This window comes from Vipera berus (assembly GCF_964194415.1).
Source record: "Vipera berus genome assembly, chromosome: 10".
In the NCBI taxonomy this organism is placed as follows: domain Eukaryota; kingdom Metazoa; phylum Chordata; class Lepidosauria; order Squamata; family Viperidae; genus Vipera; species Vipera berus.
The window spans coordinates 19366319-19379842 of NC_138213.1; the positions used below are offsets into that span (position 1 = coordinate 19366319).

At 45.7% G+C, this 13524-nt stretch overlaps 1 protein-coding gene across 2 annotated transcripts in view; it reads left to right on the top strand.

Moving 5' to 3' along the window:
* GLG1 (golgi glycoprotein 1) overlaps positions 1-13524 on the top strand; it is an 82073-nt gene that overhangs the window by 33175 nt on the left and 35374 nt on the right. For both annotated transcript variants that reach the window (XM_081335601.1, XM_081335600.1), the window contains exons 2-4: positions 1844-1876; positions 4191-4277; positions 13161-13376. In XM_081335601.1, coding sequence (XP_081191727.1) covers positions 1844-1876; positions 4191-4277; positions 13161-13376 — 336 coding nt within the window. The remainder of the gene's footprint in view (positions 1-1843; positions 1877-4190; positions 4278-13160; positions 13377-13524) is intronic.

The following is a 13524-nucleotide window of genomic DNA, read 5'->3' on the forward strand; positions in this document are numbered from 1 at the left end:
TCTGCTGTGGCTCCTGCCCTCTGGAACATCTTGGCCCGCAACCCTCCTATCCTGTCGCAAGGGCCTAAAGTCATGGCTGTACCAGTCGGCTTGGTGACCCATTGGAGCTCGTTGATAACAGATCCCACCTCTCCCCCACTCCACTCCCGCCCTCCCTCATGTGTCCTTTTTTTAATGTCTGATTTTAATTTTGTATATGTAACTGTAAGCCGCCCAGAGTTAGTAAGGTGGGTGGATTCCTGAGCTAATAATTTGGCTGTGTATGCAACTCTCCTTCCTCAATACGATGATGCCCTTCAAAGGTTTCAACTGCAACTTCAGTTGCAGTCCTTGTCCCATGACCTACATTGGTAGGGAATTGATGGAGGTTGTAATCCGGCATTTTGGAGTGTCCTTTGCCCAGGAATGTGCCTAGTTGACCAAAGGGAAAAAATGTAGTTGATATAAGAAAAATGAAGGATATCAAGGGGCAAATGTAAGCAAATATACTGGTAGTTATACATTTTTAAACATAGTTAAAATATTTCATGGTTAAAAATAACTCAGGGGAGTGAAGTGGTACCCCAAATAGACAAGGAATATGAATATAAGCCGAAGGCACGTGAGAAAGATTTGTTCTGCATTACTTTGGGCTGGGCATGTGTATAGTCGCATGGGTAGGCAAGCTTGGCTCTTTTATGACTCGTGGACTTCAAATCCCAGAATTCCTGAGCCAGCACGGCTCAGCTTGGAAACCTCTCCCTTTCCCCTCAGCATGGCTGGCTCAGGAATTCTGGGTATTGAAGTCCAGGAGTCATAAAAGAGCCAAGGTTGCCTACTCCTGATATAGTGGAATCTCCTTGAGGTTGGCCCTTTGTTTCAGTCTCATCTGGAGGAAAAGATTCCATTAATCTTAAGATGCTTGTTGAATTGAGATGACTTCTTGGCTTTTGCTTAGATCAGGTCAAAAGCGGATGGTGTGATGCTCTCATCATGGTGGGCCAAAATTGTGGAAACCTTTTGGGGAAAGTATTTTTGAGGTTTGAGGGCTAATAACACCACTTTTTTTTGGAGTAGTACCATAAAATTATATATCAATGGAAAGATAATTTAATCAAGAATGTAATGCAACAAAGTTTGTTCAATTATCTGTTCTGTATTCTGTGAAATGTTATAGCCAAATAACCAGAAAAAGGAAGCATAACTTGCTTAGGTTGATATCAGGTAGCTTTCCTTCATCTGATTGTAGCCAATGAGCATGAGTGTTTAGAGAGCCAATCGGGTGTCATCTTGTTTGGGCAATGAGCCAATCAGATGATAGCGGGATCCAGTTATTGATGTCATGTATTGAAGCTGAGAGGAGGACATTTGTCAGTGTGTTATGTGATGGCTATCAAGTTGGTTGGGGGTTTTTTGTGTGTGTTCTTTCGTTTTGTGAGCTTGTAAAACCTAATAAAATTAAAGTAATGGTGCAAAGAGTTGACTGGTCGCCCAGAAAGCGATGTAAAATAGAATTATTAAGTGAACAAGGCTACAGTGATAAAGAAATTAGAAGAAAAATTGGTGGAAACTTAACCAAAGGTGGCATTTCTACAGTACACTTTTCCCAAAAGGTTTACACAATTTTGACCACTACTGTAGTTGATGCCTTTGACTTGAAGCGAATTCCTCGGTGGTAGCAATTGATTAGACAAGATAAAATGGCATTTAATCTGCGGGCTGCTCACCTTTGCAGAGCGGTTTGCAAGGTTAGTCTGATCGTGCACATTACTTTGAGACAATGTCCTTGGCTTATTTGTGGGGAAGGAAAGCAGGCTACCCTGACCTCTGAATTAATACATTTTTTTCCCTTTTCTATTTCTAGCCGGATAATGAAATCTCATCTGACTGCAACCACGTAAGTGTGCTTTTTGAAAAAGATTTTGAAAAAGATTTGGCACATGTTGTTTCGCGAGCACTGAGCACATTTGTTTTGACAAAAGGGGAGTTGATGGGATCCTGACTAACCCATCCAAATGGAAAAGGCTCACCTTTCTTTACTTTTCTATGGCTGCCGAAGCAGGCAAGTCAGAATTCTGTTGGTTGGGAAAAGCTTGTTTGAAAGGCATTGTGCTCGAAAGGCAAAACTTCCCTCTGCGTACAGTCAGTCAGTCGTTTTCCTTTAAGCTTCTGAGGGGAATGCAACCGAATAAATGTCCCTGAATTTAGCACTTACTTAGTTTGTGCTCTAAAACAATTTCTGTTCAATCAGCTCGTCGTTTAGTCATTTCTCCTTTTGCTGCCCTGATCTGTTGCTCCTCTTTGCAACCAGTTCACCTCTGGTTTCTGCTGCTCTGGGCTGGATGCTTTTTGGAAAAGGTTCATATGAAAAACAGCAACAGCTCTCTTACAGGGTGCATATGCAAAGTGCTATTCTAGCACTGTTCCAATTGCATGCCGTCTTAATTACTCCTCTGGTGATTTCAGTGAACTTCATAGAAAATAAGGTGGGTGGGTAACTGGCACGGCATTTGCACTGCACCCAGTTTCCTTGGATGGAACACTAAAGCACAACAGGTGCGTGGACGCACACACAAACAGAGAGAAACGCACCCCTTTCAAGGGCAAGAGAAGGCTGCATTGTGTTGAAAGTAAGGTCTCAAGGGGATAGAGTAACAGTTCTCATACTGAGCTTTTTGGAGCAAGGGAAAGGAGAGCCAGCCTCTATCTAGCTGCATTATTAGTTGGTGTGAATTTTAATTAGTAGATTCACGTGTCCAGTACCCCCCCTCCTTGCCTCTGTTTTATCATTTGTATCAAATTGTGCCCCTAAAAGTTCTATGCTAATTGCCATTTACTTGCCTTCAATGATTACTCAGTGGCTGGTAATAGTAAAACCTATTAAAGAAAGCACACCAACAAAAGGGCATGGATACCCCCCCTCTCTCTCTCCCTCTCTCTCTCTCCCCCTCCCTCCCTCTCTCCCTCTCTCCCTCTCTCTCTCCCCTCTCTCGTCTCTTTCTCCCTCTCTCTTTCTCCCTCCCTCTCTCTCTCCCTCTCTCTCTCTCCCCCTCCCTCCCTCCCTCTCTCCCTCTCTCCCTCTCTCTCCTTCCCTCTCTCGTCTCTCTCTCCCTCTCTCTTTCTCCCTCCCTCTCTCTCTCCCTCTCTCTCTCTCCCCCTCCCTCCCTCCCTCTCTCCCTCTCTCCCTCTCTCTCTCCTTCCCTCTCTCGTCTCTCTCCCTCTCTCTTTCTCTCTCCCTCTCTCTCTCTCCCCCTCCCTCCCTCCCTCTCTCCCTCTCTCCCTCTCTCTCTCCTTCCCTCTCTCGTCTCTCTCTCCCTCTCTCTTTCTCCCTCCCTCTCTCTCTCCCTCTCTCTCTCTCCCCCTCCCTCCCTCCCTCTCTCCCTCTCTCTCTCCTTCCCTCTCTCGTCTCTTCCTCCCTCTCTCTCTCCCCCTTTCTCTCCCCCTCCCTCTCTCCCTCTCTCCCTCTCTCTCTCCTTCCCTCTCTCTCTCTCTCCTTCTCTCTTTCTCCCTCCCTCCCTCTCTCTCTCCCTCTCTTTCTCTTTCTCCCTCTCTCTCTCTCCCTCCCTCCCTCTCTCTTTCTCTCTCTCTCTCTACACACACACACACACACACACACACACACACACACACAAACACACCAATGTTTCTCAACCTTGGCTACTTTAAGATGTGTGGACCTCACCTCCCACAGACCCCAGCTAACATGGCTGGCTGGGGAATTCTGGGAGTAGAAATCTACACATCTTAAAGTGGCCAGGTTTGAAAAATACTCATAGGCTGGTGAGTGGTGTGCTCTAGGAACATGGTAGTAAGATGGAATAGTTGTCAGTGTGGTCATTAATAGAAAAGCTTAAGACTAGAATCAGTCTACCCTTTCTTTGCTTTTGGATTCTTTCTGTTGTGTAGAGACAAAGTATAAATTTCATTTGCCTTCAGGAAAAAAATTTCTGATCTACATGCTCCCTGATTCTTAAAGATCAGAATGCGGAGATTAATGTGATGTGCAGAAAATGTTGTTTTATACGTTTTGGCAGTCACCCAGAGTTGGCTATATAAATGTTTTAAATAAATTAATTTAAATTGAACTCCTGATATCAGAGGAAAAATGTCAGATTTATGTTAGATCCGATTGAGCTATTGCTTTAAAAAAGATTCCAAAGGAGCATTTTTAAAAGTTACATTTTATCTTTTGTTTCTTGTTTTCCCTTTAGCTGTTGTGGAACTACAAATTGAACCTGACTACAGATCCAAAATTTGAATCGGTGGCTAGAGAAGTTTGCAAATCTACCATATCGGAGGTAATTTGATTTTGGAGGGGTTAGGCAGAGGCTGGAACCTGACTATCCTTGCTTAAAAATGTAGAGTAAAACGTGAAAGCATTGAGCTATTCTTCCAGAAAGTATAAATATCTTCTGAATTCATTTTGTTTTTTATAGAATTTGAAACATTAAAAAAAGCCCATTAATCTCCATTCCAGATTTAATCTGTGCTTTTTCCTAGTTATGAAAACTATGAGAGCAATGCATTAAAAAGTAATGGTGGCTTCAAGCTCCTTTCTCAAACTGTGATTCAGGATCCTCACCATTAAGTACGGTGCATTTATTTCTTGTCCAACCGTACCTCAGTGAATGCAATTAATTTTATGCATTTGGGATGGAGGGAGTGGGAGTTGCACAATTCGTTTACCATTTTAGGAGGAATCAAGATTGAGAAGCTCTGCTTTAGGATGTACTATACTTTTCCTTGGATTAGTTCCACGGGCAGCCTGAAGATGGTCGTGGGCCAAATCCAGTGTCCAGTTTAACTAGCACAACGTCTTCCAACAGCAGGACCAGCATGGGTGGTCCTGGAGCTTCAAAATCTGATGGAATAGGACAGGGGTGTCAAACTCAATTTCATTGAGGGCCGCATCAGCATTGCAGTTGCCTCAAGGGACCGGGTGGGTGTGGCCTACTGGGTGGGCATGGCTTACTGGGTTGGTGTGGCTAGAGTGCGTATGGCCTACTGGGTGGGCGTGGCCAGCTCTACATCATTCGCATCAAGGGTGCCTATGGGGGCCTGGGCAGGAGTGGGACAGATCTGAGGGTCTCTGGCAGAAGGAGGGTCTCTGGGCCAGGGCCAAGGCAGTGGGGGCCGTTCCCTCACTGTTTCCAGGATGGCTTCGCAGGCCGCATGAAACCACTTCGTGGGCCGGATCCGGCCCCCCAGCCTTGTGTTTGACATGTCTGGAATAGGATAACTTGCCACGGCCGACTTACCACAGAACAATTCAACAATTCAAACTTAATTATTTAAAACAATTTTAAAAATATTTTTTTGTCATTCTCATTACATTTTGTTTCTCCTTTGGCGTTCTTTCTTTAATTATTTTATTCCACCGTTTCTTTGATATTAGTGTAACCCTTTTCCCAGGGAGAGTTGGCCGTGGTGAGTTGACTGTGGTGAGCTGGTCGTGGCAAATTGTCGTAGACCCAAAATCTGACAGAGATCCTTCTTAGCAGACTTTAATATAGAGGGTTAAATGCAAACTGCAAGGAGAGAGGGAAAGAGCTGAAATCGGTCCCTGGAACATTAGCATTCCATCTGCAAGCTGCACCTTTTCTCTCTTTGTCCCTATCCGGATTGATAATGTCTGTTTAAGTGTTGGAGATAATGAGGGCTTTGTAAGAAAAATGTTCTGACTACTTCACAGGAGGCAGTTGTGAGATCATGTTTTTAAAAATATCTCCATGAACCATACCAGGTTTTCCAGCTGGCACTGTTTACAAACTGCCCTTCTTTGGCATGGTGCTTTGAGTGGATAACCGGGAACATCTGGTGCTATGCCACTGACAAAGCAGGAATTCTGTGCCGATTTTGATTTGCTTTTCATTTTGGAATTGCAACTGCCTTGAATAATCCACTGGGGAAAGTAGGGAACTTCTCTCCTGAACGTGGAATCAGTGCAAAGCTTCCACTTGCTTGGATCATTCAGGAGTCTGTGGTGCCAGTGATCCCAGTATGACGGAACCCGGGAGATGTCGAGGTGTCTTTCTGAGCTTGGCACCCACGATATGTGTTACGAATGCAGGGGAGTTGAAGAAAGCTGGGATACAAATATGTGCCATTTATCCACGTGCCACCAATGCTACAGGGCCCCCTTGTTTTTAGCACCAGCGTGAAATTGCTGGGGGCGTTTCTTGAGATGAAGATGATCAGTTGACCTGTTTCGGCTGTTTAATTGACACTAATGTAGCAGTGAACGTTCTGAATCATTGTGTGGATCTGGCCTGGACACTAATGTTGAAACCACTTCCAGAAAAGGTTCTTTAAAGGCCAGAGGCAGAATTGAGTGGTCACTTCCAGAGGACCCTCTTGGTGGTGCCACTGGATTCGAATGCTGTCTGCAGACCCTGAGCATGGGATTGAGACACGCTTCCTCAGGGATTGTGAAGGAGTTGTGCAGAATGGAGCAACTGGAGAGAGCCGCGTGGTACCTGGAAGATGACAGAGGAGATCTCCAAACAAGAAGCAACTTCCCATATGAAAGCCAAGCTAATGATCAAGCTGAGCCAGCAAGAGTCAGTGAACGGTTGACAAATGGGAGGAGCTTAGCTAATCTTAAGACACGAAAGCCTGGGAAATATACTAACTGGGTTTGCTTGTTAGTAATTTGCAGCGCGAGTCCTGAGAGAGTTCTGAGTTGATTGACAGAGGTAGAAGAGGTTGATTGTTATGTTGTTAGCTGCGAAGTCATGTCCGACTCATCGCGACTGTATGGACAACGTTCCTCCAGGCCTTCCTGTCTTCTACCATCTTCTGGAGTCCATTTAAGCTCACGCCTACTGCTTCAGTGACTCCATCCAGCCACCTCATTCTCTGTCGTCCCCTTCTTCTCTTGCCCTCAACCTTTCCCAGCATTAGGCTCTTCTCCAGTGAGTCCTTCCTTCTCATGAGGTGGCCAAAATATTTGAGTTTTAGCTTCAGGATCTGGCCTTCTAAAGAGCAGTCAGGGTTGATCTCCTCTAGGACTGACCGGTTTGATCGCCTTGCAGTCCAAGTGACTCGCAGGAGTCTTCTCCAGCACCAGAGTTCAAAGGCCTCAATTCTTTGGTGCTCAGCCTTTTTTATGGTCCAGCTTTCACTGCCATACATTGCAACTGGGAAGACCATAGCCTTGACTATACGCACTTTTGTTGACAGGGTGATGTCTCTGCTTTTTAGTGTGCTGTCTAGATTTGCCATGGCTTTCCTCCCCAGGAGCAAGCGTCTTTTAATTTCTTGGCTACAGTCCCCATCTGCAGTGATCTTGGAGCCCAGGAAAATAAAATCTGTCACTACCTCCATTTCTTCCCCATCTATTTGCCAGGAATTGAGAGGGCCGGATGCCATGATCTTGGTTTTCTTAATGTTAAGTTTTAACCCACGTTTTGCACTCTCTTTCTTCAAGAAGAGGTTGATAGATGAGGCATTAATTTATAAACTCAATTTTCCGTGTTAACTTTGTCTTGTATAGCTGCAAATTCAGCCAGTGTTACTCCATTCACACTTTCACCAGCTCCAGACACTGGATCAGGTCTTTGAAAGCATATCCTGTATGGTGCGGCGTAGAAGTTGTTAGCCGTCCCAGGTAAACCAGACAGGAAACATGACCAGATGAGCTAACTCTACTTTATTGTAAGTCTACATTAATAGAATCTCGCAAGTCAGAAAGTAGAAACTTTGCATCCATTCAGAAGGATACCACAGCTGAGAGTTTTATGGCCCAAATCAGTGTTTCTCAACCGTGTCAACTTTAGGATGTGTGGATCAACTCCCAGAATGGATTTACATGAATTCTGGGAGTTGGAACTCCACGTGCCTTAAAGTAGGGCTTTTCAACCTTTTTCACCCATTGTACCACTTTTAGGATATGGCAACATCTGAGTACCACCAGTCGCCTAGCAAGGGGTCAAAAACTTGATGACCAAAAAAAAGAAAAAGAAAAAAAGGATGAAGTACAGGTAGTCCTCGACTTACAACAGTTCGCTTAGTGACTGTTCAAAGTTACAATGGCACTGAAAAAAGTGCCCCCCAAAGCCACAGCCGAGCAAGACACCTGCCTGCCCGCCCGGCGGCGCTCTTCCTCCTGTCCGAGGAAGGGGGTGGGGTGGGGGTGTTTGATTTTTATCCCCCCCGTCTGCTGGGTGGTTGCAGCAGGTTTTGGTCACTTCACAGGACCCTGGGACACTGTGACGGTCATAAACATGAATCAGTTGCCGAGCATCTGAATGTAAATCAGCTGGAGCCTGGCGCTTCCACTGAGCCCTGACAGCCCCGAAGAAGCGCCAATCCTGGCGCTTCCGCTGAGCCCTGACAGCCCTGCAGCTCCAGCCGTCTCTCGCTCAGGCTTGTGCGGTGCTGCCACCGGTTCAGCTCATTCCCCTCCCCTGCTACCACTTCTCTAGGATGGTCACGTACCACCTGCCAGGTGCCAATGTACCACAGGTGGTACCCGTACCGCTGGTTGAAAAGCCCTGCCTTAAAGTTGACATGGTTGAGAAACACTGGTCCAGAGAGTGGGCTTGGAAATGCTGGCAGTTTGGGACATAGGACATTGGCGAGCCCTCCAGACATGCTACTGCCAGGTTCCTTCTCTGCTAGCATATGGATGGCAGATGGTGTGCCAGGCCACCCAACATGGTGTGCGATCCATGCAACCTGCAGAAGCAAGAGTCCTGTGAATAAGTGGTAAGCTCACCAGGACCTGGCAGGCTGCCTGTCTGCCTCCTCACTAGTGCGAGCTACGTAAAAGAAACTCTTCGTGCCCAGCAAGGAGGGGACCCAATCTGTGCTTTGTGCTCTGTGACTGTGACAGCCATGATGCTCCTGACCTTGGCTTGTTCCTAACCTTGACTTCAGCTCTCTTCTCTGCATTCCAAGATTTCGCAGTGTTCTCTAACTGCTCAATTTTGCTTACATCCCCTCCTTCAGCCTTCAACAGACTTGGTGTGCAAACACGCATCTCACAAATCTCCTTCCCAGTAGCTCCAATCCTTTTTCCTTGTCTTGGGCTTTTCACCTTGCCTGCGCAAAGACCTTCTTTTGCGCCCTACTGTTCATCTGCAGGCTGCTTAGCTTCTGATCTGAGCCCGCTTCCCAGGGTGCCCTTGATTCTGGGTCCTCTGGGAGCCTTGCACTCGGAAGCACGCACTGCACCTGCCCCCGCCTGCCACGTGCCCTGGAGTGTCTCCCCTCTCCTCAACCAGATCACAAAATGTGGTATCAAAAGGCCAGAAAAAGATCTAGAGTGCAGACTCTTCCCATCCAAGTCCCTGCAGTAGACATCCACAAGAGTACTGTTTTCGTCCCCCCACCCCACCCCGGCCTGAACCCTGAGTGAAAAGGTTTCAGATATTCTGCTTCTTCCAAATTGTTCCTGCAGCCACAGTCTCAGTATTTATTTATTTATTTATTTATTTATTATATTTTTATACCGCCCTTCTCCCGAAGGACTCAGGGCAGTGTACAGGGCAATAAATATAAAAAACAGAATACAAAAGTTAAAAAACCATTAAATATAATGCCCAAATTTAAAATTTAAAACAATAATTAAAACATATTAAAACCCCAACCCTAACCCATCAGACCAGGTCAGATTGCTCAAAAAATACGTTTTTAGATCGCGCCGGAAGGAGCGAAGGTTGGGGGCTATCCGGAGCTCGACCGGCAAGCAGTTCCACAGGTCTGGCGCGCCCACAGAGAACGCCCTCCCCCTGGGGGCCACCAATCGGCATTCTTTGATCGGAGTCTTCCTCCATGGTGAAAGTTGTCAAGGGTTAGGTGGGGGAGGCTGGGAAAGGATTGGAAGAGAGTAATCATAAACAAACAAGAGGCAGAGGCTGGGTCGGTCAACACCTGTCTCATTAGCTTAGCCCAGGTGGCAAGAAAAGCTGGGAAGGAGCCTCATTCAAGAAACCTCACCTTAATGACCTCCGTGGAGGTGGGAAAATCCCTTACAGCTTTCAAGATTTTGTATTTACTCCAGACCAGCATTGAGGATGCCCTACTCAAATCTGTGTAGCTTTCCTATCCTTGAGCTTGCCCAGTTGCAAGGCAAGGAGGTATGCCAAATTTCAAGCCTGTTGGCCTGGCCCCCTTCTCAGATAAGGGCACTGACTCTCCCAGATCTCAGATCGCTTTGTTAACGCTCGTGAAATCCACCGAAGAGCTGCAGTCAACCCCCGCAAATGGCTGCAGACAACCACAGGAGTACCTTTCTACTTCGTCATAGCCCACAGATCAGAAGGAATCCCAGATAACATGGCCAGATGTCTTAACCACCTTGGCAGACACCTTTTGTTTTGTGTTTTGCTTCTTTCTTCTGGCTGTTAGTCACAGAAAATAAATTAGCCAAGCAAGACATACCCTAAGTCAGGGGTAGGCCACCTTGGCTCTTTTATGACTCGTGGACTTCAACTCCCAGAATTCCTGAGCCAGCCATGCTGAGGGGAAAGGGAGAGTTTCCAAGCTCAGCCATGCTGGCTCAGGAATTCTGGGAGTTGAAGTCCAGGAGTCATGAAGGGGGCAAAGTTCCCCATGCTGGCTCAGGAATTCTGGGAGTTGAAGTTCATGAGTCATAAAAGAGCCAAGGTTGCCTACCCCTGCCCTAAGTCAATGACTCTGGCTTATTCCAGAGCTGTGGTGGCACAGTGGTTAGAATGCAGTATTGCAGGCTAATTTTGCCGACTGTCAGCAGTTCAATTCTGACCGGCTCAAGGTTGACTCAGCCTTCCATCCTTCTGAGGTCAGTAAAATGAGACCCAGATTATTGCGGGGCAGGTGATAGGCTTAGAGAGGGCTGTAAAAGTACTGTGAAGCAGTATATAAGTCTAAGTGCTATTGCTATTATTCAACAAACCCTAATGAAAAATCCTGGGCACAGACATAGCCAAGATGTATCATCTTTTGCACACGCCTGCAACTGAACGTATGAAGAACTGGAAAGCAGGATTTAGGTGAAGCTTACACACAAAGCTGCAGTCCTCTCAACAGTACAAATGAAGTTTCTAAGTGTGCTCCAGATTCTCCAGTAGCTGCTGAAGGAAGAGGATATACAAAATCTTTAATTTGGATCTTGCATGGAGCCAAGGGTTGGTTTTAAAGGCTAAAATGGCCCCATCCAATTACCAGTCCTCTGGCAATCATTGTGTATATTATAGTGAGGTAATTCTCTCTTGTTTGCTCCAATAAATTAAATATTGAATCATAAAACTGTCAATATGTGATTAGTAAGTTGACCAAAGGTGGTACTGATTGTTTAGCTCTCTGCCATTTCATGCCTTCACCCTCGACTTGTTTGCAGACTATTTTTCATTAGATAAAATACCACTCAAATATTGTTTACTGACTCTAAACGAAAAGCTTCTAAAATACAAAAAAAAAGATATTTGTGGATTTTAGTTGGGTAATACTTTATGCAGTTTGTATCTAGCAGGGAGACAGGCATTGATAGCAAAATCAGTGAATAATTCTCTAAAAATGCACTTGGATTAGTAACACCAACTGCACACAATAGTTTTATTTGACTAATTTCCCTGCTGTAAGAACAACCAAACAGATCGTTTCTATTAAAGAGGAATTGTAAGAGAGCTTGGTGTTCAGCTTTCAGTATAATAGGTGGTTTCTCTCCCCCCCCCCCCCCCAAGAACATTTCTTCCTTCAGGGAACCTTTTCTGTATTGTCTAGTTAGTAGGAAGATATGAAAATAGCTTGTTCTTTCTGCTTTTGTTGCAGCTATAAAATACTCCAGACATTCAGTACATGACACCACCTAAAACTGAAGTTCCTCCAATCACAGCACTCCATCTGAGTTGGCCCCTGCATTTCTTGTGGAACTACTCATTTTTGAAAAATCTGCTCTTTTCCCAAGTATATGCTCACACCTTTGCAACTAAGGCATGAGTACAAAATAGATCATTCTTTTTTTTCCTGCTGCAAATGGATAAAATCTGTATTTTAAGCAGGAGAGTTTAAGAAGGGCCACTGCCTCTTCACTATATAATGCAGCAGCCCCAACATTTTGGGTGCCAGGCACCAGTTCCGTGGCAGGTGGTTTTTTTCCGTGGACTGGGGAGGGGGTGTGGTTTCTCACACTGCCTGCGTCTTGCACATGTGCAGATGGGGGTTCGTTTGCTTGCCTGGCCTGGTTCCTGGTGGGCCACAGACCGGGGGTTGGGGACCCCTGATATAATGGGTTTCCTTTATAGACAAGGGAAAAAGCTATTGTGGATCAGGTTTCTTGCCTTTGTGTAAACACAGTTCTGTATAATTAGAAAGATTTCTTTTAAAATTGTGGCATAAAAGGAATGATTAAATGAAATGATTTTGTTAGACTAAGGCAGGGGTAGGGCCACCTTGGCTCTTTTATGACTTGCGGACTTCAACTCCCAGAATTCCTGAGCCAGCCATGCTGAGGGGAAAGGGAGAGGTTTCCAAGCTGAGCCATGCTGGCTCAGGAATTCTGGGAGTTGAAGTCCACGAGTCATAAAAGAGCCAAAGTGGCCTACCCCTGGCCTAGGCCTAGGCCGCTTTATGACTCGTGGACTTCAACTCCCAGAATTCCTGAGCCAGCCATGCTGAGGGGAAAGGGAGAGGTTTCCAAGCTGAGCCATGCTGGCTCAGGAATTCTGGGAGTTGAAGTCCATGAGTCATAAAAGAGCCAAGGTTGCCTACCCCTGGCCTAGGCCTAGGCCCCTTCATGACTCGTGGACTTCAACTCCCAGAATTCCTGAGCCAGCATGGGGGAACTATGGCCCCTTCATGACTCGTGGACTTCAACTCCCAGAATTCCTGAGCCAGCCGTGCTGAGGGGAAAGGGAGAGGTTTCCAAGGTGAGCCATGCTGGCTCAGGAATTCTGGGAGTTGAAGTCCACGAGTCATAAAAGAGCCATGGTGGCCTACCCCTGCTCTAGAGGTTCATCTCAGCTTCTCAGAGTAAGCAAGCAGACCGACACGTTAACATTTCATTCTCTGAATACTCGTAGGGAATCCAAGACTGCTGAGGCCTTAATACCTCTTCTAGCTTTTTTCTCTGAGAATTGAGAGTCTGGGTTTTTACTCTGTACCGAAAACTAATGGACGGGAACTTGGTAAACTAAATTCTCCAGAAGATCTAGGCAAGGCATCTATCTATTCATTTTATCGTGGCTCTTTCTGAACAGATCAAAGAGTGTGCTGATGAACCAGTCGGAAAAGGTTATTTGGTATCCTGCTTGGTGGAGCACAGAGGAAACATCACTGAATATCAGTGCCACCAGTACATCACCAAAATGACAGCCATAATTTTCAGTGATTACCGCCTAATCTGTGGATTTATGGATCACTGCAGGACTGATATTAACCTCCTGAAGTGTGGCAGTGTTCGACCGGGAGAAAAGGTAATCTATTTGAAAATCTGTTTGGATTACATATTCATTCACTTTGGGGAGAAGCATAATTTCTCTAAAAAGAAGAAAATTCTCTAGGCTGCTTTAAAGAAACCAGCTGGAAGGTCATGGCTAGATTCCTCGTTTCTTGATGGAATTT